General features: G+C 52.4%; 1 protein-coding gene across 11 annotated transcripts in view; it reads right to left on the reverse strand.

Moving 5' to 3' along the window:
- The window catches only part of RAB11FIP3 (RAB11 family interacting protein 3), a 79,636-nt gene that overhangs the window by 14,582 nt on the left and 37,835 nt on the right, over window positions 1-27,219 (reverse strand). For 4 of the 11 annotated variants that reach the window (XM_027118014.1, XM_027118010.1, XM_027118009.1 and 1 more), the window contains exons 2-6: window positions 24,408-24,501; window positions 16,470-16,564; window positions 7,975-8,132; window positions 3,895-4,044; window positions 1,299-1,433 (exon numbers count right to left, since the gene is read on the reverse strand). In XM_027118014.1, the coding sequence (XP_026973815.1) occupies window positions 1,299-1,433; window positions 3,895-4,044; window positions 7,975-8,132; window positions 16,470-16,564; window positions 24,408-24,501 (632 nt within the window). Of the gene's footprint in view, window positions 1-1,298; window positions 1,434-3,894; window positions 4,045-7,974; window positions 8,133-10,908; window positions 12,192-16,469; window positions 16,565-24,407; window positions 24,502-27,219 lie in introns of those variants that run through there. The other 7 variants (XM_027118016.1, XM_027118012.1, XM_027118011.1 and 4 more) reach the window with 4 other exon arrangements.

Below are 27,219 nucleotides of genomic sequence, written 5' to 3' on the forward strand. Positions count from 1 at the left end.
GGACAAATGACCATCCCCGCCAGGCTGAGCAGCCATCCTGGAGCGCTGAGCACTGGGCTGAACACGAGGGGTAAAGGGAGGCTGGCGGGTCTCTGGAATCCCTGGTCTCCCTAGAAGCTCCTCAAAGAGCACCTCCAGTTCTCCTCAGCGCTGCTGGCACCCCCAGCTCCCCTCTGAAGCTGCCGATCAGCCCTATCCCTCACCTGACCAGGTGCTGGCTGGACCCCGGCCCAAGCTCTGAGCTACACAAGTGCAGGAGGAAGGGCTGAACCAGCACCAGGACACTACTGGCTGTCGGTCGCAGGGCCCACCAGGCAGACTGAGCGGCCGAGGCCAAGCCCCAAGGGCAGATGGCAGGCCCAGGAGGAAGCGTACGTGCCAAAACCATTAGGATGGTTCACCTTCCATGCAACTCCCACCAGTCCAAGGCCCCTGCCTCCAGGAAGTTGCATGGGAGCCCACAGCATTGGTCGGCACGTCCCACCCCTTCCTTGCTGCCCGCACGAGAGCGCCTGGCAGTCCCTCACTCCCTCCGCTGGGCTGGGGCTGTGGGGTGCGCCGCACGAGGGCCCATCTCTCCTCCACACAACAAGCTAATCAGCAATCTGCCTAACGGACACGTCAGCATGTGCAAACCACCCAAAATGTTTCCTGCAGCTGGAGCCTGTGAGGCTGTGAGGAGCCAGGTGCCTCCTCCTGGGACTCTGACTAGGGGTGGGTACAGGGGGCGGAGAGGGAACCAGGAGATGAGGAGAGGGAGAGGCGAAGAGCAGCAGGCATGCTGGGCCCAGCGGCCCGTTCCGGGGACAGAGCAGCCAGTGACCCTGCCGCTGACGGAGGCTGCACAGCCTCCCAGAGACCAGCTCAGGGCAGGGCTCACCCCAATTCAAACTGATGCCCCTGAAAGCTGCTCACAAGTCTGCACTGAAGACCTACTCTCACTTTAGATTTCCCAGCGCTACTTCTTGTGACTCTCAACTTCAAACATCTTTCAGTAAAACGGAGAAAGCACATCTTTCTAAAAGCAGACTTTCTCCCACATGCTGGCTGTCTTCAGGCAGGGCAGAGGCAGGGGACTGGACCGTGGCATGCACACAGGGCACCAGACCAGGAACAGCACATGCAGGGCAGGGGCCGAAGAGTCCGCTGTCCGCACGTCTGCCTGGCCTCTGGAGGAAGCCCCCGGAGTGGGTCAGGCATAGGGAGTGGCACCTGGGCCAGGGCAGTGGGGGCGGCTGCGGGCAGGCGGAGTCTGCCTCCCCCGGGACAGAGAGCAGGCCAGGCACCGCATAGGTTACCTATTCTTTTCAAGATCGTTCAGGCGAGCAGAAAGATCTTCAAGGCGGTTGATTTGTTTGTGGCACTGGCTACAGTAAAACTCAAAAGCCTCATCTGTGAGGATGCTGTGCAGCTTGGCGGCAAGCGGGTCAGCGCTGGAGGGACGAGAGGTGTGGCTTCAGGAGAGAGCAAGGATCGGGTGGCTTGACAGGGTGAGCTGTCAGGCGGATGCCGCGGAGGCCTCTGTCACCCTCAGCACCACCTCCGGGACCTGCAACACCCGGCGCAGCGGCTGGGGGCACCTTCCTGGTCAGGCTCTCAGAAGACACAGGCGCAGCCCCGCGGCTCGTTGTAAAAGAAGAACCCTGCTTTGCCAAGAAGTAAATGACTGGACACACTGCATCCTCCTTTGTCAGAAACCCATCAGCGCGAGAGCAACGCACACGGCCAGGGGGCGTCTTACTTTCTGTTCTGTAACCCTGTCAGTAACTGTCTAAGAACCACCAGAACCAAGAACTATGGGTGGATGACTTTCGTTAAAAACTCATAATTCCGTCAGCCGCGCCACGACCTAATCTCAGTGGGCTTTCAGGGCAGTGGTAACGGCAGCCACGTCTTGTGGGCATTAGGACCCCAGGCTACAGAAAAGTTAAAGTGAGACATCAATCGTAGCGCAGAAGTAACCCTGTGGACAAGGGATAAGGGATGGACACACGGAACAAATGGAGAGATCACCAAAATGGGGAGACACACGCCCCGCGGGGCCACAGCCTGGCCCTCGGGGCAGCACCACTTGGAGCATGTCAGGCAGCCCTGCTGGCTTGGCCCCCGCCCAGGCCCTTGGCCTCTGCTGTTGGCACAGCTGGAGAATTTCCAGAACTGGGGGCAGAAGGGAGAGGTGACTAACATGTGCAGGCTGTCCAACCAGGCCAGGGTCTCCCCGAGGGGCCGGCACATTCCCTGACTGGATACAAGGGTGGGTGCTTTCTCCCAGGGCCTCCTGCAGCCCGAAGAGGCAGGAGAGCTGGGCAGGAGCCAGCTCCATGAGCGAAGGTCCTGCCCTTTAGATGCCACAGTTGAGTTTATTCAAAGCCAGAATTTTCCAGAGAGTTTGGGGATGTCAGGTGATTATAAGAAAATGAATCCGAAGAGCCATTTGTGATGTTAAACCTCCCTCAGAGGCCAGTCGAAGGGCACAAACTTTCAGCAAGAGGAATAAGGTCCGAGGACACCACAGATGATAACACCGTGCAATCAGACCTTGGAGATACTGCGGGGTCACCTGCAGCCCGTCGTAATAAAGTGAGTGGTGCAATAAAGTGAGTTATGCGAAGTTTCTGGTTTCCAGTGCATGTAAAAGTGACGTTTACACTGTACCGTAGTCCAATAAGTGTGTAAAAGTATCACATCTAAAAAAACAACGTAGGGAATTCCCTGGTGGTTAGGACTCTGCGCTTCCACTGCAGGGGACACGAGTTCGCCCTATGGTCGGGGAACTAAGATCCCGCAAGCCACACGGCACAGCCAAAAAATTAAAATATTAAAAATTGAAAAAGAAAAGAAAAAACCCATGTGCATGCATATCTTAACTAAAAAATACTTTATTCCTAAAAAATGCTCACCAGCATCTAGGCCTTCAGGGAGCTGTAATCCTTTTTTTTTCCTAAGTAGAAGGCTGCTCCCTGTTGGGGAGAGGAGCTCCTTCTATTTTTTTTTAAATTTATTTATTTATTTTTGGCTGCATTGGGTCTTTGTTGCTGTGCGTGGGCTTTCTCTAGTTGTGGTGGCTTCTCTTGTTGCAGAGCACGGGCTCTAGGCACACAGGCTTCAGCAGTTGTGGCTCGTGGGCTCTAGAGCGCAGGCTCAGTAGTTGTGGCACACGGGCTTAGTTGCTCCGCGGCATGTGGGATCTTCCCGGACCAGGGCTTGAACCCGTGTCCCCTGCACTGGCAGGTGGATTCTTAACCACTGTGCCACCAGGGAAGCCCTGTAATCCTTTTGCAACAGTCACATCAAGGATTGCTGATCACAGATTCCCACAACAAACAATTATAATGAGAGTCTGAAATATTGTTAGAATTACCATAATGTGACAGAGACACGGTGCAAGCAATGGCTTTGGAAAAATGATGCAGGGCTTCCACAGGCCTTCAGTGAGTAAAAAACACAAAGGGAAGTGACGGACGAGGTCCACCTGCACAGCAAGACTGAGATTGCTGAGCAGGGTTTCAACACTCACACACACACACTCTCTCACACACTCACACTCTCACACACACACACTCACACACTCTCTCACACACACAGCCTCCCTCAAGCTCAATGCAAACCACAATGTGATCCACAAACAGCACTGTGAAACCGGTAAAGCCGAGTTTCCCAACCCCAGCTCTGTGCCCTGGGACTCGGCTGAGGCCGCATAAACGGGGAGTGACTGGGACCATAACCGATGAGAGGAACCACAGCCAACTGTTATCCCGATAGAAATCTTAAAGTTTTGACTGTGGCATTGTTCAATTATATTACAGTGAATAAAACAAGTTCTCTGTGAACCAAAAGGAGACCCTCCCCCTTAACAGAACGTGAAGAGACAGGGCCCTGGTGCAGGGCTCTTACCTGGGGGTGAGGAAGATGGGGTCTCTGCAGCCGTGCTCCCCGTTGCAGAGGGTCTCTGGGGACAGCTCCGCCTCACTGCCCTCACCATAGTCCTCGAAATGTTCCTCGCCTCCTATCACCGTGACGACCGACTGGCTGTGCAGGTGGGACCTGCAGAGGCAAACGAGTGTCAGCTGCCGACATGGGCTGCGGGCACCCCCAGAGCCGCGGGCGTGACCTGAGCCTCCAGCAGAAACGTGCAGTGACCACACGTGTGAGTTCGTGTCCTAACAGCCGCGCTAGGGAAGGTAAATGCACAGGTGAAACTGACTTTAACAATGTACTTCACTTGGCCCAACATATCCAAAATCATCACTTCCAAAACAAGATCTTTATATTATCTATGTCCTTGTGTCATAATAAGCTTTCGAATCTGGTGTTTGCTGCAACCCGGGCACACGGCAGGTGCTCCCTGCCCCGGGGCCGGGCCACCACCTCACCACAGACCCCCCCACCCCCCGAGATCCTGTGAGCAGGCGCAGGAGCTGCCCCCTCAGAGGGGCAGGCCTGGTAGTCAGGAGGGGCCAGTCTCTGTCCGCTGCCCAGACCCACAGTCGCACGACACGCAGCGCAAGCTCCCCGAGGCACCTGACCCCAATGGTCTCGGGACGTCCGACTGCTCTCTGAAGAGCATGTCCGAGTCTGACTGCCTCCCGCCTGCTACCAGCCCTCACCTTCTCACACAGAGACAGGAAGAAATGATTCCTTCCGACAGACACCATTTCACACTAAGCTACTTTCTGTTTCTGTAGATGAGCTGCTTCGTGGATCCACGTGCCCAGACCCCGGGAGAGGAAGCTGCCCCCGAAGTGAGAGGGAGCATGCACAGCCTCCATGGGCCGGACGTGGACGCCCGTGGGCGGCGAGGAGCCCAGCGCCTGTCCTCATGTCAGAGGGGATGTGCACTTGGTGCTGGGGACCCGGGGCAGACCACGCAGCCGTCACGCACCGCATCGACAGAAAACGGGTGACTTTAGATTATAATCGGCAACCTCGTGGCAATTCAAGATTTTCTCATTTGACACCAACGTGACTTCAACGAATCCTGAGGGCAAGTCACTGCTTAAGCAGCAAAACAGCCCAGAGCCTAGAAACTTCCAGAGAAAAACTAAGACCTCATAATGGTTTCCCGGATTTGACACTTCAACTTCGATTACTTGACCCAAATTGAATTTAAAGAACTTAGGGACTTCCCTGGTCGTGCAGTGGTTAAGATTCCACGCTCCCAATACGGGGGGCCCAGGTTCAATCCCTGGTCAGGGAACTAGATCCCACATGCATGCCGCAACTAAGAGTCCACATGCCACAACTAAGGACCCCACGAGCCACAACTAAGGAGCCCGCAAGCCACAACTAAGATCCAGTGCAACCAAATAAATATTTAAAGAAATTTAAAAGAACTTACCTATTACCTTAAAAAATACTGATCAGGGGCTTCCCTGGTGGCACAGTGGTTAAGAATCCGCCTGCCAATGCAGGGGACATGGGTTCGAGCCCTGGTCCGGGAAGATCCCACGTGCCACGGAGCAACTAAGTCCATGCGCCACAACTACTGAGCCTGCACTCTAGAGCCTTTGAGCCACAGCTACTGAAGCCCGTGCGCCTAGGGACCGTGCTCTGTGACAAGAGAAGCCACCACGATGAGAAGCCCGCGCACCGCAACGAAGAGTAGCCCCCGCTCACCACAACTAGAGAAAGCCCGCACGCAGCAACGAAGACCCAATGCAGCCAATAAATAAATAAATAAATTCTTTAAAAAAAAAAAAAAAGAAGTACTGATCAGGAAGCTACAGCAAACGTGGCAACCCCAGCCCCACGTATTCTACCCTCACACCTCCCTCCTTGGTCACTGCAAGCCACTCTGGGCTCCCATCTCCACATGCTGGGCTTGGCCCCTGGTGGCCCTGGAAGGTGTTCCTCCAGTCCCAACAGAGCCCAATGGCCGAACGCACACGCACGACGCCCCCTTCCCTACCAGACGGTCACCCCACACCGCAGCAATCAAGGAAAGACCCCAATAAATGGAGCAATAAACTATGTTCAAAGACTGGGAGACCCATAGGGACAAGATGTTGGTTCTGCCCAAATAATCTACAGATCCAGCAAAATCCCAACCCAAATCCCAGCAGGTACTTTTTTCCAGAGACTAACAAGCTGAATCTATATAAAATCCACATGGAAATGTGAAGGCCAAAGGCGCCAACGCAGCCTTGTAGAGCGAGGCTGGAGGGTGCACATGGCCGAACGGCAGGACCAGCGGGCGACAAGCCTGGAGCAGAAGGACTGAGCGATGCTGACCTGCACAGGGCACACAGGGCCAAGCAGGGCGTCCGGCACAGCCCATGCACTCGGCCACCTTGTGGGGCAATGAGGAAGGAGGGAGCTTCAAAACCGAGCCTGAGCCAATGGACATCTATACAGGAAAAATGACCCCTGCCTCACACCATGCACAAAAACTCCCTTACGGGGAGATGAAAGATCTGAAAACAAAGGCAAAACAATAAAGCTGTTAAAGAAAAGCAGAAGTAAACGTCACAGTGATGTGGAGTAAGCAGAGACCTCTGAAGCAGAACACAGACGTGCCAACCACAAAAGACAAACAGATACACTGGACTATAGTAGAATTTAAAACGTCTGTTCTCAGACACCCCAGGAAAGTGAGAAGATGACCTGCAGAGGGGGAAAAAGATGCCTGCAACACACCCGGGACAAAGGAGTCCCCTGAGACAGAGGAAGAGCTCCCACAATTGAAGACAGAGGAAAAGACGGCCCACGGGACCCGGGGAGGCCAGATCCACCCACCGCCTGTATCTGCAGAGGCAGCCAACGCAGAGCTGAGAAGCAGTGCTGGGACCATCGGGCCACGAGCCTGTTTACTATCTGGCCTTTACGGAAGAGCTTTCAGAGTCCTGCAATCAACAAAGGGGCGAAAGCCTGGAACAGGCACTGCACAGGAGAGGGTCTCCACATGGGCAGCCAGTGCAAGGAAGGCACTGCCCCCGTCAGGCACCTGGGAAACCCAAGTGAGGACCACCTGCTCTGCGCGCCCTCAGACAACAGGCGTGAAGAAGCGGAGGATGCCAGGCACTGCGAGAATGGAGAGCAGCTGGAACCCGCAGGCGGCTGGCAGGCAGGGAGCTACCAAACCCCACCTGTAAGTGTCTGACCTGCAGTAACCCCTACAGAGGAGCCTGTGCCCCAGGTGCGCCCTACGCCACCGAGGAACAAACCCGGCCACCAAAAGACGTCAGGCAGCAGCTTTATTCATGAAACCCAAACTGTGAGCAAACCCAATGCCCCAATGCCCACTGACAGGAAATTAAGAAGCTGTGGGCTTCTTAATGGAACACTCAATAATAACCAGAATAAACCACTCACAACGGTGCACACAGACACGGATAAACCTCACAGCCACGATACCAAGTGGGAGAAGCCAGGTGGAGAAAGGATACACACTGTGTGATGACCCTTGAGTGAGGAACAAACCAGGAGCCAGGGTACCAGGGAAGGAGCTGGGAGGGGGGGCGGCGGGAGGGCTGGCGCTTGGGATAGGCATGCCATCTTCAATTAGGGAGGAAAAACACAAGCTCTGCAGGGGCCAAACAAGAAACAAAACGAAATAAAATAAGCAAAATTCCAGTTTCAAGGCCTCCCGGGGAGCCCAGGGCAGAACCGCCAGCCGTCACCTGGGCCCACATGGGCCACCTGGCACCTGGCCTCTCTGATCCGGCCCTTCCCCCTCACTGTCCTCAAACGCATGGAGTCAGGGTGCCATAAAGATGAAGACGTTTGAAATGTGTCTCACCCTGGGTCATAAGAATTGTGTTGACAAAATCCAAAAGACCAAGCAAATGTTTTCTCCTAGGATTCCTATCTGCACAGAGGAGCACCTTCTGACGGAGGCTGCACGGTCAGCTGGGCGCAGGCTCTTCCCAGGACCACAGCCCTCCGCAGGCTCACACTCCCCTCTGGATCACCTGACATGAACCCCACCATGAACCCATCTGCCATCAGCCCTGGGCCATGTAGATAGGAACAGACCTGCCCGGGAGCAGCAGCAGGGCGCCGTGGCCGGGCTCCTCCGTGGCGTCCAGGCATTCGGGGGGCACCAGGGTGCCTGTGTCCTCATCCGTGAAGGTCTCACACTCACTGTAGGTGCTCTCGGAGCCCATGTATGCGCTGTCTGTCACCTCGTTGGCCTAGGAGAGAGAGCCAAGAGTCAGTCCCGGGGCCTGGGAAAGGACCCCGTGGAGGGGGAGCTTGCACGTGGGAGATGTTCCTCCTGTACTTCTAAGCAGAAACAGTAGGTTACAAAACACTTCAGTATTTTCAAAAATGAAAAATAGGCACATGTTCAAGAGCAGAAAAAAATGACTGGAGGGATTTTTAAACTTAGTTATAGAAATATGCCTAAAATGGACACAAAGTATCCCAACATCACAGGATACATGCCAGAACAGCCCGTTTTGTGGCTTTCCAGCACTGGAATGAATTCTACCCCAGGAACTAATGTTCAATAGTGTAAGACTATGCCTTTTAAAAAGTCCCCATCAATATCTGCTCTGTATGTGCAACCTATTGCTTTGAAATTCAATTACATGGTCTAACCTCAAAATACGAATTCATCAATTATTTGACCAATTATGTTTTCTGGTTAAATGTCTACTTTCCCGACTTCCCTGGTGGCGCAGTGGTTAAGAATCCGCCTGCCAATGCAAGGGACGCAGGTTCGATCCCTGGTCCGGGAAGATCCCACATGCCACAGAGCAGCTAAGCCCATGTGCCACAACTACTGAGCCTGCGTTCTAGAGCCCATGGGCCACAGCTACTGAGGCCACATGCCACAACTACTGAAGCCCGTGCGCCTAGAGCCCTCCTGTGCTCTGCAACAAAGAGAAGCCACCTCAATGAAAAGCCCGCACACTGCAACGAGGAGTATAGCCCCTGCTCTCTGCAACTAGAGAAAGCCCGCATGCAGCAACAAAGACCCAACACAGCCAAAAATAAACTAATTAATTAATTTTAAAAAGGTCTACTTTCCCACTAAACACATCTTTGTTTTTTTACTCTTGTGGAACCAGTACCGAGCACAGGGCTGGGCGTACAGCAGACAGTAGATATTTGTGGATTGTCCAAATGAACTTAAAACTGAAGAACCATTAAACAGGCCATTTTCAACGTACAATCTCAGCTTTAACTGAAGTGCAACTTCATTGGTTAGGAGAAGTAGCCATCCTTTCATGCTCGAAAGAGTCTGAGGTTAACAATTTGCAAACAAGTAAGAATTCAGAGAAGCAACTGGAGACGGTGCACTTTGTCCTCGGGCTCTGGTGTCACAAGATGGGGGGGGCGGGCTAGAGGGTCCCTGACGGCTGTCTCCGCACCTGCGCCCGATGGAGACCCAGGGCCCATCCTCGGTCTGCCGTCCAGCAGCCGTGTGATCCCAGCCCGGGCTCTCGAGCATCCGAGCTGTGCTGCCTCATTTGTAGATCAGGGGCTGCAATGCTGATCTCAAGAGGTCGTAACCACTCAAGACTTAGAGATCACACAGGCGGGTACGAGAACAGAGCCTGAAAGCCGGGGGCTCACGTGTCATAGGTGGTGCAACCTCTGCCTCCTGCACATAGGACAGAATGAAGCAGGGAAGGCACCCGAGGTACCTACTGCACGCATTCCATGCCGCTCCTTATTTCCAAGGGAAAACCTGATATTCCTTGGAATCTCAGGCAACTAAGTCATTCACAAAGAGCGTTCATTTCAAAATCTGAAATCAGGAAATCCCTTCAAGAGGCCTCCACTCTCCTTCTCCTCACCACCAAGCAGGTGGCTCTGGGCTCAGCCTGCAGGTAGGGACACTGTCCGAGCCAGGCAGGCTCCACCATGTGCGAGGCTGGGCCCGCTGCTCCTGGGCTGAGGGACAGTTGCCCGGAGCCCTCCCCTCCCCTCTGTTCGCCCTCGACCCGGAAGCAGGCGGGTCTTGGACTTGGACTGGGGGCCTCAGAGATGGCTTCCTGTAGGGGACAGAACGTGAACCTTGAGGTCAGCGTTTAGACAGCCAACCACCACCACTTCCAGCAGAGGCTCCTCTGGCCAGTGTGGCCCCAGGTCCTCGCAGGCAGCGGGGTGCGCAGAAGCGCCGGCCAGCTCGGTGCTGGGGGAGGCCCAGAGCTCAGGCCTGTTGACCTCACCCGCAGTCATGCTGCTGAGGCCGGGCTGCAGCCGGAACCCTCCCTGGGGCCTGGAGGACGGTTCAGGGTGGAAGTAATTCCTCACAATGCAAGACGAAGCAGATGCCATGCAAACCCGTCTGCGCCCACACCTCGCAAGCAGACATGCTCACCTTCCATCTTCATTCCTAAAGCAAGCCCGGACCCGGAGCACACAGAGCAGCCCCAGGGGCAGGAGGCCCAGAGGCTCCAAGAGGACCCCAGGGCAAGGCCCAGGGAGGGCCAAGGGGACCGGGAGGACGAGGCCAGCTCGTTTCACAGACACTACCCACCTGCTCACCCCCTGAAGTCCAGGCTGTCCTGAATAAATTTCAGCAAGCCAGATAGTTTTCTAGGGCAGGCGGGTGAACACCTGCCTTTTAAGAGGGCAGAAAACTGTCTGTGAGCGTGGTCCACTGGAGGAACACCGAGGGCTCAGAGAGGCACCCCAGCAGCCCCCATGTGCCGCCAGACAGGACCTCGCTTTGCCAGCCCACCGTCTATGCCGCCAGCTTAAAAATGATTACAAATTACACGTTAGGATAAGCTCATGTGGAAATCAAAGTGCACATTAGAAAGCTTGGCTGTGTTTCCTCACCAGTTAACAAACGCTGGGCCAGCGGGTGGGCAAGGAAGCCCACGCTCACGGCCATCAGTGAGGGGCTCGAGGGCGCCCAGGCCTGCCTGGGGCCCTCGCTGTCTGGTCATGGTTCCTCCAAGGGGAACAAGCTGCCGGGCAGACCGTGGCCGGTGTCCAGCCTCCTCTTACCCTTAGATGCCAGCCTGGCCAGGGCCCGGCTCCTCACACCAGCTCCAGGAAGGGCGCGCTCGTGGAGACAGCCTTTCCATGGAATTGGAGCGCTGGGGACTCTGTCCAGACCGGTCATCAGCTTCCAGCGGCCTTCTATTTGCTCATCGTGCTGAGGTTCTGCAAAACCTGTGTGTCCACCTGAAGGTACATCACTGTCTCGGAAGGAGTTTAACCCACTCCCAGATATGCTCCATTAAACCTGCTGCTCTAGCTGGCAAGGGGGGCAAAGTTCAGGAAGTGCTTGCTGGGTTTTTCACAGTCAGATCTCCAAACAGAGTGGCTTTTGTTCTTGATTTTCTAACCTTTCTGATAAGAGTCTGAACAAAAGACCTATTTCTCCATCATCTTATTAAGGCCAAGAGTTGGAGGAGAAGGGAGGGCCAGAGAAGGCACAGCAGAGACCATGCTTATCGTTCCGCTGGCGCCTGCTCTCTGCGACTTTCCCATGGCCCCTCTAGAAGTTCTGACACGCGCTCGTCCCCATGGGCAGCAGGTCCTCTGCCAGTCCACCCTCCACCTCGCTCAGACTCTCGGACCCGGAACCTTCTTCTCATTCCCAGAACGTCAGCGACAACCCTCATTCACCGCCCCGCCCTTCCCCCTTCTCAGAATCACCACTTTCTCCTGGGGAATTCCCTGGATGTCCAGTAGTTAGGACTACGTGCTTTCACTGCCGAGGGCCCAGGTTCAATCCCTAGTCAGGGAACTAAGATCCCACAAGCCATGTGTTGAGCCCAAAAAAATTTTTTAAAAATGATAAAAATAAAAACTTTCTCCTAGGAGCTCTCCTACAAGCTGGGGCCAAAGGGATGCTCAGTCAAACACCGGAAGTCACGGGTCCCCCAAAGCGTCCCCAGCAGGAAAGGACTCGGGAGCAGCAGTCCACCAAGTGCTACTGCATAGTGCACCCTGACCAGCACCGCTGTGTGCCCAGCCAGAAAATGTTCAACGAAAGGCTTATTTATCTCTGAAGATCGCCAGCAGAGGGTCTCCAGATGTGGTATTGGATATAATACACGTAATCTTCACTCATATTGTTATGGTACTTATTAGGATTACATGATTCAAAACATTTTTAAAAAACAGCTTTCTACAAGTTTCTAAGCACCTAATTCCACTCCCCTCAAAATTACAACTAAAAACCTTGAAAAGGGGGCTTCCCTGGTGGTACAGTGGTTAAGAATCTGCCTGCCAATGCAGGGGACACGGGTTCAAGCCCTGGTCCGGGAAGCAACTAAGCCCGCGGAGCAACTAAGCCGTGTGCCACAACTACTGAGCCCGCGTGCCTAGAGCCCATGCTCCACAACAAGAGAAGCCATCGCAATGAGAAGCCCGTGCACTACAACGAACAGTAGCCCCTGCTCGCTGCAACTAGAGAAAGCCCGCGCGCAGCAACGAAGACCCAACACAGCCAAAGATAATAAATAAAAATAAATACATTTATAATAAATAAATAAAATAAAAACCTTGAAAAGCATAAAAACACACGGAGGAACTTTTAAGGCCCAACACTGTATGATTCTAACCAGCTCTACGACATTCTGAAAAAGCAAAACGATGGAGACAGTAAAAGATCAGAGGTTGCCAGGTGCTAGTGGGAGGAAGTGACGAATTTGGGGGGCAAAGAGGATTTTTAGGGCAGCGAAACTGCAATGGTAGATACATGTCATGAATTTATCAAAACCCACAGATGGTACACCACCAAGAGTGAACCCTAATGTAAACCATGGCCTTCAGTTAGTTACAATGTATCGACATTGGTTCACCCTTTATAACAAATGGAAGATGTTCACTGCCGGGAAACTGTGTATGTGTGGGGTGTAATGGGAACTCTCTGTACCGTCTACTCCATTTTCTGTGGAGCAGAAAACCTAAAACTGCTAAAATGTAAAGTGTGTTAATTCTTTTAAAGCAACCAAAAAACTTAAAAAGAAATATTCCCTCCTTGTTGAAAAAAAAATTAAGATCTAAAAACCTGAGAAGCATTCCTGCTGCATACTCTGAAACGTCAGGTTCCCACCCACGTCCTTGCAAGGTGACAAGCGCGAGGTGGGGGATGGCACACCTGAGAGTTGAGGCACCATAAAGGTGGGAGGGCGGGCTTCCCTGGTGGCACAGTGGTTGAGAGTCCGCCTGCTGATGCAGGGGACACAGGTTCGTGCCCCGGTCTAGGAAGATCCCACATGCCGTGGAGCGGCTGGGCCCGTGAGCCATGGCCGCTGAGCCTGCGCGTCTGGAGCCTGTGCTCCGCAACGGGAGAGGCCACAACAGTGAGAGGCCCACGTACCACACACACAAAAAAAGGTGGGAGGGCCACACTTGTGGGATGCCAGGGGGGTCCGCCCTGCAGAGGACAGGAGCCAGCGATCGGACAGCACCCCAAGCCTGCTCCGCCCAGGCTTCAAGAGGCAGCCCCAGCGTCAGTGGGCCTCACCCTTTTGGTTTTTTTTTCTTTTGTTTTTTTTTTTGCGGTACGCGGGCCTCTCACTGTTATGGCCTTTCCCGTTGCGGAGCACAGGCTCCGGACACGCAGGCTCAGCAGCCATGGCTCACGGGCCCAGCCGCTCCACGGCATGTGGGATCTCCCCGGACCGGGGCACGAACCCGTGTCCCCTGCATCGACAGGCGGACTCTCAACCACTGCGCCACCAGGGAAGCCCGGGCCTCACCCTTTTGGATCAAATGTGTTGACGCCTTTTACTATCCTGAGTAACAAAACTCATTGTATTAGTTCCCTGGGGCTGCCAATTTCTTTTTTCTTTTTTAAATTTAATTTAATTTAAATTTCGGTGGGGTTTTTTTGGGCTGCATTGGGTCTTCGTTGCTGCGCTTGGGCTTTCTCTAGCTGCGGCGAGCGGGGGCTACTATTTGTTGTGGTGCACTGGCTTCTAATTGCAGTGGCTTCTCTTGTTGTGGAGCACGGCTTCTGGGCACTCAGCCTTCAGCAGTTGCAGCACGCAGGCCCTAGAGTGCGCAGGCTTTAGTAGCTGTGGCACGTGGGCTCAGTAGTTGTGGCTCGTGGGCTTAGTTGCTCCGTGGCATGTGGGATCTTCCCAGACCAGGGATCGAACCTGTGTCCCCTGCATTGGCAGGTGGATTCTTAACCATTGCACCACCAGGGAAGTCCCAGGGCTGCCAATTTCTAACTACCATAAACTGGTGGCTTAAGACAACAGGAATATATTCTCAGAGACCTGGAGGCCAAAAGTTGGAAATCAAGGTGTCAGCAGGGCTGAATTCTTCCTGAGGCTCCAGAGGAGGACCTTTCCTGCCTCGTCCAGCTCCTGGTGGCTAGGGGATGTCTCGGCTGGCAGCCATGTTCCTCCAGCTCTGCCCACGTCTTCATACCGCCTTCTCCCCCGTGCGTCATCTCCCTTTCTCTTCAAAGGACATTGGTCATTGGATTCAGGGCCCACTCTACCCAGCATGATCCTATCTTGAGATCCTTAACTTAATGAGATCTGCAAAGACCCTTTCTCCAAATGAGGTCACATTCACGGGTTCCGATGTACCTTCTGGGGAGTACCATTCAACCCACGACACCCACATACACATCAAATACAAAGAATCAGTATAACGCCCTCACGGAAATACGAGACAAGAACAAAACAGACGACATTGATGGTAAAGTGTGTGCTGGTGTGTCAACAGGCAGGAGAGATCTGCTGCTGGCCGACCACTAAGTGAGGAGACGGGGTTCTCTAGACACTCTGAACAAGAAAAGCAGGCTCTCCCCTGACCTAGCTGCACTTCTGGAAAGTTCAAGGTGTGTCATTCCACACATAGCCTTCCATGCCTCGCCATCCCACAGTCTCGGGGTCTGGCAGCTGACTTGACAGCTGACACGTCAGGGTCCTGCACACCCTCAGCCCTGCCCGGCCACACCATGCCTCACAGCCAGCACACGTCCCAGCTGGGCACTTAGCCTCCATGTACCAGGACTGGGCCTGGCACCACCAGGTCACACAAAGAATGAACACACCAGCTGTTGCTGAATGGGGGACGCAAGGTGGGGTTGTCCCTGCCCTCAGGGGCTCAGGCCCAGGTGGGACTCTAGGACAAAGCTGTGAGGGGTGAATGCTCCCAGGTGGCTTGGAGGCCTGTGCTGGCAGAAGTGACAGACAGTCAGGAAGTGAACCTGTGTCATCTGAGGGGTGACTAATACCTGGGCAGTTTCTCAGAGCAGGGAACAAGCTACAGAGACACAGAAGAGGGCAGTGGGATCCTGTGGGGTGTTACCATTCACAGGGACTCTCAGAAGCTCTTCATTTCACAAAGGAGCCCGTGCTCTGGCCTTGCTTGGCAGTCTGGCAGAAGGGGATAGCAATGTCACAGGAGAGCCTGCCCCTCTGCTGACAACAGGCCACCAGCCCCGGGTGCACAGCACGGAGAGCAGACGCCCGCCAACCACAGTGTCCTCACCAGTGTCAGAATGAGCCCTGCCTGCCTGCCCTTCATGCTGTTCCCCACAGAAATGTGGGGATGACCAAGAGGCACATGAAAAGATGCTCAACATCATTAATTATTAGAGAAATGCAAATCAAAACTACAATGAGGTATCACCTCACACCGGTCAGAATGGCCATCATCAAAAAAATCTACAAACAATAAATACTGGAAAGGGTGTGCTGAAAAGGGAACCCTCCTGCACTGTTGAATGTAAATTGATACAACCACTATGGAAAACAGTATGGAAGTTCCTTAAAAAACTAAAAATAGAGCTACCATATGACCCAGCAATCCCACTACTGGGCATATACCTGAGAAAACCATAATTCAAAAAGAGACATGTACCACAATGTTCACTGCAGCGTTATTTACAATAGCCAGGACATGGAACCAACCTAAATGTCCATCGACAGATGAATGGATAAAGAAGATGTGGCACATATATACAATGGAATATTACTCAGCCATAAAAAGAAATGAAATTGAGTTATTTGTAGTGAGGTGGATGGACCTAGATCCTGTCATACAGAGTGAAGTTAAGTCAGAAAGAGAAAAACAAATACCATATGCTAACGCATATATATGGAATCTAAAAAAAAAAAAAAAAAAGGTACTGATGAACCTAGTTGCAGGGCAGGAATAAAGACGCAGACACAGAGAATGGACTTGAGGACATGGGGTGGGAGGGGGAAGCTGGGGCGAAGTGAGAGTAGCATCGACATATATACACTCCCAAATGTAAAATAGATAGCTAGTGGGAAGCAGCAGCATAGCACAGGGAGATCAGCTCGGTGCTTTGCGATGACCTAGAGGGGTGGGATAGGGAGGGGTGGGAGGGAGGCTCATGAGGGAGGAGATATGGGGACATATGTATGCATATGGCTGATTCACTTTGGTGTACAACAGAAACTAACACAGTATTGTAAAGCAATTATACTCCAGTAAGATCTATAAAAAAAAAAAAAAAAACAGCCGTGGGGACCAATGAGTGAAGCAGGATTTAGGGTACATGAGGAAGAGAGGGTGTATCTGTCAGATGCCCGCTCAGCTCTCCCGGGAAGACCACTTGCCTCAAAGGTAACGAAGTCATCGAACTCCTCGGGGCAGGCTGGCGGCTCCTCGTCGGGGGCAGGCGTGACACTGCAGAGCTGGCCGTCGGGATCTGCTAGAGAAAGAAGACCCGGCTCAGCAGGTGGCCCAGAGTATCCCCAGAGAGGTCAAGGGGGAAGGTGCGTGCGTGGTGGACATGAGCGGGACCTGGACTGGCCATGAGAAACCCCGGGGAAAGGAGGCAAGCAGTGCAGCCCCCGGGGAAACAAGGCTTTGGGCCAGACTCCACGTTCTATTTATTTTGGCCATGCCACGCGTCTTGCGGGATCTTAGTTCCCCAACTGGGGACTGAACTCAGGCTCTTGGCAGTGAAAGTGTGGAGTTCTAATCACTGGACCGCCAGGGAAGTCCCAGACTCCACGTTTTAAAGAATCTGTCTTGTCTGGGGAGGTGTCAGTGTGATAACATCTGTCCAAGGTGCTGGACCCATGGCAGCTTTTATTTTCTCCCTTTTTACTTAACTTTACCTTCTACAACACATTTTATTTTATAATAATAATAAGTTTGAAGGAAACGCTATCGTTTCATGCTGGATAACGCTGATGTCAGCACCAGAGACCCCACTTCTCAGACACGAGCCCACAGCAGTGGCCCTTCTGCAGAAAAAGCTCTGCTCCCATGGCCTCTAGGCAATGTCAGGGCATAGCCCGTCCCAAAGAGCATGCAAGACGCCTATGTTTCCTGAAGCTGCTTCATTACTGTGATATCATAAGAAATATTTATTTGGTCTTTGTCTCCATTGGTTCCTGGCACAGAGCTCCTAAAACCCCGGGGATTTCCTGAGTGAAGGGGTGAAATGAGCATCTTTTATTCATAACAAGCCCCTTTCAGCCTTACCTGGGTTCACACCAGTGAAGTGACTCTCAGAGGATGGGGGCTGGTTGCCAGGGAACTTTCAGCCCCACTCCTGACCTCTGATCTCCCGGGATGGGGAAGGGCTGGAGATGCAGCTGATCTCCAACAGCCAGGGATTAAACAGTCCTGCCCGTGTAATGGAGCCTCCACACAAACCCCAAATGAAGGGGTTCGGGGAGCTTCCGGTTTGGGAACACACTCAGATACCAGGAGGGTGACACATCCCAAACTCCATGGGGACAGAAACCTCTCCATGCCAGACCCTGCCCCATATACCTCTTCACCTGGCTGTTCATTTGTAACCTTCATAATATCCTTTATAATGAACTGGTAACAGTCAGTAAAGCGCTTCCCTGGGTTCTATGAGCCATTCTAGCAAATTATCAAACCTGCGGAGGAAGTTGGAACTCTCGATTTGCAGCCAAGTCAGACAGGAGGGAGGGTGACCCGGGCACCTGGGCAGTTGGTGTCCCAGGTGGTATCCACAGAGCACAGAGGACTGCGTGGTGAGGAAAATCCACAACACAGATCACAGCAGAGACTACTCACACACATCAGTTCCTTGTTGAGTGTGTTTCACGTGACCTAACAAAACATCAGTCACTTATTCGTATGGAGTAGAGGCCTTTGAGGGCCAAGTGGACCAGCAAGCCTCCTGATGCTCCTGGGAAAAGGACTCTGAAGGGTCAGCACTGGCCTCCTTGGCCAGAGGACGCTCTTCTCTGGCATCTGGACACCACGCCCACAGGGCTCTGAGGCTTGGAGTCACAGGACAGCCTGGGGAGGGGGATGGACGCTGCCGGACCCCTCAGTGGCAGGACACGTGGCTATGTACTGTTTTTGAAGAGCTCTCAATTTGAACAGAATAATCATGCTTCCCCTCGACAATCAAGCAGATTCAAACGTTTACACGTTCAGTAACTGTGAGATGCTGCTCCAAATTCAAGACTGCAAAAGCCCTTTGGCTGCTTCCGTCTTAAGAATCACAGGTACTTTTGCTGCAGTTGCTTTGTACCATTTTCCCTAGGGGAGTGTAGCTCAGACGGTGGCTGGAGTGAAGGAGCCTCAGAGCGTGACAGGCTGGACCTGGACCCCGTGCTCGCTGCCCACCATGCCAGCCCACAGCCCTGCAGCCCCTCATTGGAGGCCTGGTCTTTGGTGCAGGTGAACTATGGCAGAACCATAGGGAGAGGGTGACTATGGATGGAAGACTTTGGCGTCTGGGGCAGGGGAGGGAGAGGACCACTTACCCCAGCGGAAAGCTGTAAAACGCTAGGCTGACTCTGCCTACCTTTCCACTTTCAAATGTTAAGTCTTGCTTGCACTTCCAAAAACTGAAACAGAGAATTCAAAACTTTCAGAAAGCAGCCAATCATCTTAGCCATGGTGGACATGTGCTCAGATTCCAGGGGTGGGTCCTGCCCCATGCAGTGGAGGCACATGTGAACGCAGCTCGCATTTCTACAATCTCGATGGGAACTAAATATGGTTCTTCTATCAGTTTTCTCAATTAAGTATCAGTTTTTACTGTTTATTTATCTTGTTCTTCCAGAGCCTGGGGGTGGGGGATGAGCCAGAGCAATGGCCCATTTGTAACAACCCGGCTTGATTTCATTCTATTCCTGAAACAAGGCCTGTGGCGAGGACAGCAGACTCCTGCGCTCCTCTGCAAAACTGGGTCAGTACACGGAGTCAGTGCTCCACTCCTGGACGCAGAACGGAAGCCTGACAGACGCAACAGGCCGACCATGGCCATGGCAGGGGTGCCGGCAGGAAGACGTTGAGGTGAGCTCTGGCTGAAAGCAGTTCAGGTGATCACGCTCCCATTCTCCCAAATGCTACGAGTTAACAATTTCAAAATCGTCTCTGGCTTGTTTTTATTCTAATTTTATTTTCACTCTCCATTCCTAACAAAAGTTGAATGATGACGTCAAATTACCAAAAAAATAAAGGAGAAGCAGGGGGATTTCCCTGGCAGTCCAGAGGTTAGGACTGCCAGGGCCCGGGTTCAATCCCTGGTTGGGGAACTGGGATCCCACAAGCAGCGAGGCCAAAAACAAAAAACAAAAAAAAGGAAAAGCAGGGCCCACAGCCCTGACCCTCCCAGCAGTTCACCCACTGTGCGGGGAGGGGCGTCCCAACCAGCACTGCCCACTCCAGAAGAGGCCGAGTCTCCTGAGGCACCCAAGCTGCCCAGCCCAGCCCCCCAGCCTTCCTGCAGCCCCAAATGTGCAGCGTGGCCCCAGGTCCCCTTCCCAGACACCCTCTGGGAGACCTGTGTGCCCCCAGCTTCACCATCCCCCGAGTCCCATCACCTCCCGGGGTTGTCCGGGCTGTCCTCCACTAGAAAGCCAGCTCCACCGGTGCTGTGTCCCCGAGCCTGGAATGGTCCTCTCGGCAAAGCTGACGGCCCTGACAGGTCTCAGCTGCCCGCTCCCACAGCTGCAGCCCCTTCATCTGCCTGATTCAAGCTCTCATCACAGCAGCCTCCCCTTAGCCTGCCCACCCGAGGACCCCACCCTATCTGCTGGCCAGGCTGGGCCCCTGACCAACCCTGACAGACGCGACAGGCCGACCACCCTCTCTGCTCCCTCCGGCACATACTTCAGGAGTGGGGTCTGCTCTGCATAGGCTAAACTGGGGCGGGGGACACCAGCTGCAGTGTGGCATCATGCTGAGACCGAGCCTCACCCTCCCACACCACCACGTGGGACGCTGCTGTTCCAGAATATTCGTGCCACTGAAGAATCAAAGCACCACTTCCTAGAGCATTCAGGCTAACTCTGGGACAGCCTAAGAAGCTTTTATTTTTAATTACAGTGGAAATGTTACCAAAAAAGAATGCACAAATAATGAGACTCAGTGATGTGTGTGGGCCCCAGAGGCGGAACTTTCACCAAGTTGTCCTGACCTGGGGACTTCCCTGGTGGTCCAGTGGTTAACAATCAGTCTTGCAATGCAGGGGATGCTGATTCAATCCCTGGTTGGGAAACTAAGATTCCCACATGCCGTGGGGCAACTAAGCCCATGCGCCACAACTGGAGAGTAGCCTGCGCACCACAACGAAAGATTCCATGTGCCACAAGAACCGACGCAGCCAAAAACATTAAAAAAAAAAAAAAAAAAAAAAAAGTTGTCCTGACCTGGAGGCTCTAATTCAGGAGGAAGTGAGGACAGAGGGCCCCCCAGCTGCAGGGGGAAGGGCCCAGGCCAAGGCAAGGAGGGAGGAGGGGTGTGGCGAGCCCCATCTCAGCATCAGGTGGAAGGTTGACCACAAGGGACAAGCAGGACCCAGGAGACAAGACATTCTCAGACAACCATCTTCTCTCACCAGGCTGATAAATCTATGCACACGAAACTTCGAGACACGTGCAACCAGGGGACAGCCTCGGGGACAGCAGCTGGCACCCCTCCGGCTCAACAGATGGGGGTCACTCTGCTCCCACGCCGGGGCCTGACGGGCTGGTGGCTGGAGAGCTCTGACAGCACACTGGGTCGCGCCCACCTGGTCATGAGTTTTCCAGGGAGCACATTCTGACTCCTGAGGCCCAGGGTTGGGACCCCCTAGGTCACGACCCCCCAGGAATTCCTACAGCTGAGCTTGCTCTGTTTCTCGTCACCTGTGGGCCTATCAGAACAGAGCAGCCACTGCCCAGCAACAGAATCGGGGACGTGGGCTCAGAGAGGCTCAGAGAGGGCCTCAGAACCACACAGATAGCCCCGGCACCGTCTCTCGCTGGCCACTGTCCTGGGCTCCTTCCTGCCCACGCCCAGGGCCCTTGACCCTTCAGAGAAAGCCCAGTCTCGGCCCTGGCTGGAAGGTGCCCCGTGGTCAGCAGCTGCTCCGTGGTCACCCCAGGGAGTGGTCCACACCACTCCCCCCAAGGCCATGGGCTGAGGGTGGACAGCAGCATGACTAGCCTGGCTCATGTCAGGCCAAGTGTCCCAGCAATTCCCATAAGTTCTTGAACTCTAGAATGTTCTGCTGACATCCCAGTAGAGCACTCAGGGACTTTAGCACCTTCTTCCCCACAAAATGGCTTAGTCTCTGCTTACCTGAATATTCAATTTGTTTAATTACTGTGACCACATAAACACTGACCCCTCTGGCCAAGAGTATTCCAGAAGCACATTTTCCTCTTACTCCACGTCTTGTTTTTCCTGGCATGAGTGACTGCTTGCTGGTGTCCTGGGCTTGACCCCTATGCACCCACCACCCTCCCACCCCCAAGCCCTCGGGCAGAGCTGCGAAGCCTTCTCAATGACCCACCAGTCCTGGGGCCCTGGCTCCCATCACCGCCAACCTGTGGCCAACCCCATCACATGGGGTGAAGGTGAAATGAAGCTGCTGAAGACAAAGACCCACGGAGCCACCTCCTCTGGGACATGTGACCTCCTTACTGACCCCCGGGACTGAGACCAGGCAGCCCAATGCGGCGGCTCCAGCCCCACTGGGTCCGGACACCCATGGACCCAGCGGGAAGCTCTCAAGCACACGTGGCACACGCGTGAAAACCAGTCACACGGCAGACCTCAAACTCCAGGCACAGCACAGAGATCCCATTCTCTGACTATCACACACATGATTAGGTTCAAATTATTGACAAGATCTTAAAATACATTTAGAAATTGTTTAAAATAATTGATGAGTCAAAGAAAAAAATCACACTGGTTTGTTAAAACTAAGAGAAAAAAGCCTACACCTAGAGTTTCCCAAAGGTTAACCGAGGAAGCTGTGGGTGGACAAGCCAGCCCCCACCCCCACCCGCGTCCTGGGCGTGCCTGCGGTGGCCCCGGTGACCTTCCCGAAGGCCTGGCTTGGGTGTCTGCTGTGGGGTGGTGAGCACACCATACCAGGAAGCACCAAGACACACTGGAGGTGGAGAAGCAAAAATTTTCATGAAGCCACCAAAAAATTTTGTGCAAGGGATGAAGTTTTAAACACCTTTCTGTTTTAACCGCACACCTAACCTCCAAAAAATCACTGAAGGACTACAACCCACAGATCCAGACACAGGCACGAAGCCTCCGCCTGCAGACTCTCAGCCTGGAGCCCAGGGTTCACCTCACCCACCCCACCCCCTGTACGACCTCTGGGTGGTACTACCCAGCTCACCACACGGGCCTTGGGACTGCCCTCCACCTGGACCAGCCTCACGCCAGTCACGCCAGCTGGCCCCCAGAGAGGGCTGCCAGCCCGGAGCTGGCCCGTGAGGTCCTCCAGCCTGGCCCACCCACCACACTGAGGGCAGCTACACGGCCTCGGCATGTACCGTGCACACATGGGGTCCCCAGGCTGCGCGGGGCCTCAGACGGCGTGCATGCAGACTGACTGGGAGAAAGAGCCAGTGGGGACTTGGGGTTTAGGAAACCTTGCCCACGTGACACTGCTAGGCAATAACTTTGGGGCGGGGACAGACAAGACAGGTGACACTACCAACAACTGCTGATAAGACCCAAAGGCATCCCTTGACCCAGCCCCATCAGGTAACTGATGGTCCTGCCCAGGTCTGCACGTCCTCCTTTTCCTCTGCCAAGAGCAGGAGGAGGGAACGAGCCTGCGACTGGGACCTCCCACCACCCTCACCCCAGCACGTGGCCACAGATGGGGAATGAGAAGGAAAACTCTATTCAGAGCTTCGGGATTTTATTTAAAAGGACAGCATATGGGCAACCGGTGAGAGTGTGAAACGTTCGCTCTGGCAGTTCTGTAAGAAACTAAGCTCACAGCCAGCACGCGACCAGCCATCCCATCCCTGGCCACAGGCCCCAAAGCCATGACAACACTGTCCACACAAAGACTTGGACCTCAGCGTCACTAGAAGGTTCATTCATTGCGGGCCCAAACTGGAGACATATTACTGTCCATCACCTGGGGGGCGGACAAACTGCATAGGCATGCAGGCGAGCACAGCTCCACACGGGAAGAGTGCCCTGACACGCGGCAGCACGGGTGAGTCGCAAGCATCACACGCAGGCGAGCACAACACGGGAGTGTGGCCAATGGTTTATTTATGTGACGTCCACGAGAGGCAAGGCTAATCCATGCTGACAGAACCAGCCAAGGAGATGCCGGCAGAAGGGAGGGGATCACTGGAAGGCCAGCAGGGAGCTGTATCCGGGGACAGTAAGGCTCTGGGCAGGGGTCTGCATCCCAGCAGGAGAACATCAACATTCACAGAAGGGCACACAAGATTTGTGCATTCACAAAAGGTAAACTTTGACTCAAAATAAGACTGCAAACAAATACTGAACTCTAATGAATCAGTAATGACTGATACACAGGACAAGGTGTTTGGGGGAGTGTACGGCAGTATACCTGTCTAAAGTGCATCCCATTTAAAAAAAAAAGATGGATTGTTGGACAGATGTATGGGTGGATATATGATATATAATGACACAAACGCAGGAAGATGTTCCCTGCAGATTGTGGATGGCAAACACACGTGTGGGTGTTCATTGTGTAAGTCTTGCAATGTTTTTGTATGTTTGGAAGTTTTCATAAAAAAAAACCAGTTCTGGGGACTTCCCTGGTGGCACAGCAGATAAGACTCTATGCTCCCAATGCAGGGGGCCTGGGTTCGATCCCTGGTCAGGGAACTAGATCCCACATGCATGCCACAACTAAGGAGCCCCCGAGCCGCAACCAAGGAGCCCATGTGCTGCAACTAAGAAGCCGGCAAGTCACAACTAAAGGAGCCCTGGAGCTGCAACTAAGGAGCCGGCCTGCTGCAACTAAGACCCGGTGCAACCAAATAAATAAATATTAAAAAAAAAAAAATTTCTGGGGAAAGGGGCAGTAGACTTCTAACATTACAAATAAGTAGCTGAGTCAGTGAATTCTGGAGGACAGTGCGTGAGGAGCAAAGAACGAGGTGGGAGAGAGGGCCTTCTGAAACCTGGGATGTTTCAGGGGCTCTAAGGAGGAGAAGGCTCAGCAAAGGGAGCCTGAGGAGTGAGGGTCACTAATCGGGGGGCGGGGGGCTGAGGGAGGGGGCTGAGGAAGGGGTGAGGCGACAGAAGCCCACGGTGGGGTGACTGACCTCCATTTCTGATCGCTGTGATCCCTCGGTAGAAGTCTTCGAAACTAATCACGCCGAGCCCACTGGGATCCAAGTACCTCGTTAAGTCCTTCACCTGCAATGGCCAAGTGAGAATGTTATCGGAGCCTTCACACTTTGGGTGGTGGGGGGGTCGTGCATGTGACATCTCACCACATTCAGAGAAGCAGGCGGCTTGCAAGGGGCAGTGCTGAAAGTAAGGGCCATTAGGTCCTCTGACTGGAGTGCCAGCAACAGCTCCAGCCAGGGCACAGGTGGCATCTGGGGAGATGCTGCCAACAGTGCCCAGAACCATGAACCACAAACCACAGAATAAGACCCTGCTCTCAAGCCAAAAGCCATGCTTCTTGAGTGTGCTGAAGTTTTAGGCATTACTGCAGTCAGGATCCAGGCGCTATGCACAGCACAGACCCGCCCACCCCGACAGGCACCCCAGCCGTGCAGAGGCCTTAGTAAAACTGACTCCAGCAAGTAGACCCTGGACATCAGAAATAATAAAGAGTAAGTGGGATAATACACACATGATGTTCCAGAGAATGAAACTCTCGAAAAAGAAGATAAGTTTCTGTTTGTAAGTATAAACTGGATTTCATCAAAATTTAATACTTTTGCTCTTTAAAAGACACCCTTAGACAACACTGTAGATCAACTATACTCCAATAAAAATTAATTAAAAAAAAAGACACCATTAGTATAACTAAAAGACACAGACTGGGAGAAAATCTTTGCAAATCATATATCTCATAAAGGACTTGCATCCAGAATGTATAAAGAAATCTTAAAATTCAACAAGAAGACAAACACAATTCATTTTAATGGGCAAAAGATTTAAACAGACATTTCATCAAACAACATAAATAAACAGCTGATAAGCACATGAAAAGATGGTCAAGATCCTGAGTCCTTAGGGAAATGCAAACTGAAACCATAAACGGCTGTAATGAAGACAACTGACAACAGCAAGTGTTGCCGAGGAAGTGGAGGCACAGGAACCTCCGACGCTGCCCGGAAGGGTGGGAAATGGTCTGGGAAATCTGGAAAACCAGGGCCAACCACACAACACAGAAACTCTACTCTTAGGGACCTTCGCAAGAGAAAGGAAAACGTGGGTCCAAACAAAGACGTGTATGCAAATGTTTACAGCAAGCGGCATTATTCAAAACAGCCAAAGAGCAGCAGCAATCCAGATGTCCACCAGCTGAGGAACGGATAAACACGATGTGGTCCCTCCATACAAAGGACTACTCTTCAGCCACGAAAAGGAATGAAATACTGACACACATACAACATGAAAGAGCCTCAAACACATTCTGCTAGATAAAAAGCTGGGCACAAAAGACTACAAATTATATCTTCTCACTTACAGAAAATTTTCAGAAAAGACAAACCTACAGAGCTCAGTGGTTTCCTGGGATTCTGGGGTAGAAGCAAGGGTTGCCTGCAAACAGCACAAGGGATCTTTCTGGATCCCTTTACAACATCTAGAGATGTTGTAAAACTAGGCTGAGGTGAAGGGCATGACTCTATAAATTTTCTAAAATTCACAAACTGTACACTTTAAATGGATGAATTTTTTGGTATATATGTTATACTTCAACAAAACTCTCAAGAAACAAATGAATAGAAAGGTAAAAAGGATTCAAGGGAAACTGACAAATACTGAAGTAAGGCAAAGAAGATCTAATATATGGATATTAGAAGTCCCTCAGAAGAAAAATCAAAGCAAAGAACAAATATTAAAACTATACTTAAGGGACTTCCCTGGTGATCCAGTGGTTAAGAATCTGCCTTCCAATGCAGGGGACACAGGTTCAATCCCTGGTCGAGGAACTAAGATCCCACATGCCTCAGGGCAAGTAAGCCTGCGTGCCACAACTGCGGAGCCCACACACCACAACTACTGAGGCTGCACGCTCTGGAACCCATGCACCACAACTGGAGAAGCCCTCATGCTGCAATGAAGGTCCCGCATGCTGCAACAAAGATCCTGCATGCTGCAACTAAGACCCGACACAGCCAAATAAATTAATTAATTAGCCAAAGCAATCTTAAGAGAAAAAAACAGAGCTGGAGGAATCAGACTCCCTGACTGCAGACTATACTACAAAGTTACAGTAATCAAGACAATATGGTACTGGCACAAAAACAGAAATATAGATCAATGGAACAGGATAGAAAGCCCAGAGATAAACCCACACACCTATGGTCAACTAATCTATGACAAAGGAGGCAAGGATATACAATGGAGAAAAGACAGTCTCTTCAATAAGTGGTGCTGGGAAAACTGGACAGCTGCATGTAAAAGAATGAAATTAGAACATTCCCTAACACCATACCCAAAAATAAACTCAAAACGGATTAAAGACTTAAATGTAAGACCAGACACTATAAAACTCTTAGAGGAAAACATAGGAAGAACACTCTTTGCCATAAATCACAGCAAGATCTTTTTTGACCCACCTCCTAGAGTAATGGAAATAAAAACGAAAATAAACAAATGGGACCTAATGAAACTTAAAAGCTTTTGCACAGCAAAGGAAACTACAAACAAGATGAAAGACAACCCTCAGAATGGGAGAAAATATTTGCAAATGAAGCAACAGACAAAGGATTAATCTCCAAAATATATAAACAGCTCATGCAGCTCAATATTGGAAAACAAACAATCCAATCAAAAAATGGGCCGAAGACCTAAATAGACATTTCTCCTAAGAAGACATACAGATGGCCAAGAGGCACATGAAAAGCTACTCAACATCACTAATTATTAGAGAAATGCAAATCAAAACTACAA

Source organism: Aethalodelphis obliquidens, unplaced genomic scaffold, assembly GCF_003676395.1.
Source record: "Aethalodelphis obliquidens isolate GAN/ISIS:26980383/991018 unplaced genomic scaffold, ASM367639v1 scaffold18, whole genome shotgun sequence".
In the NCBI taxonomy this organism is placed as follows: Eukaryota; Metazoa; Chordata; class Mammalia; order Artiodactyla; family Delphinidae; genus Aethalodelphis; species Aethalodelphis obliquidens.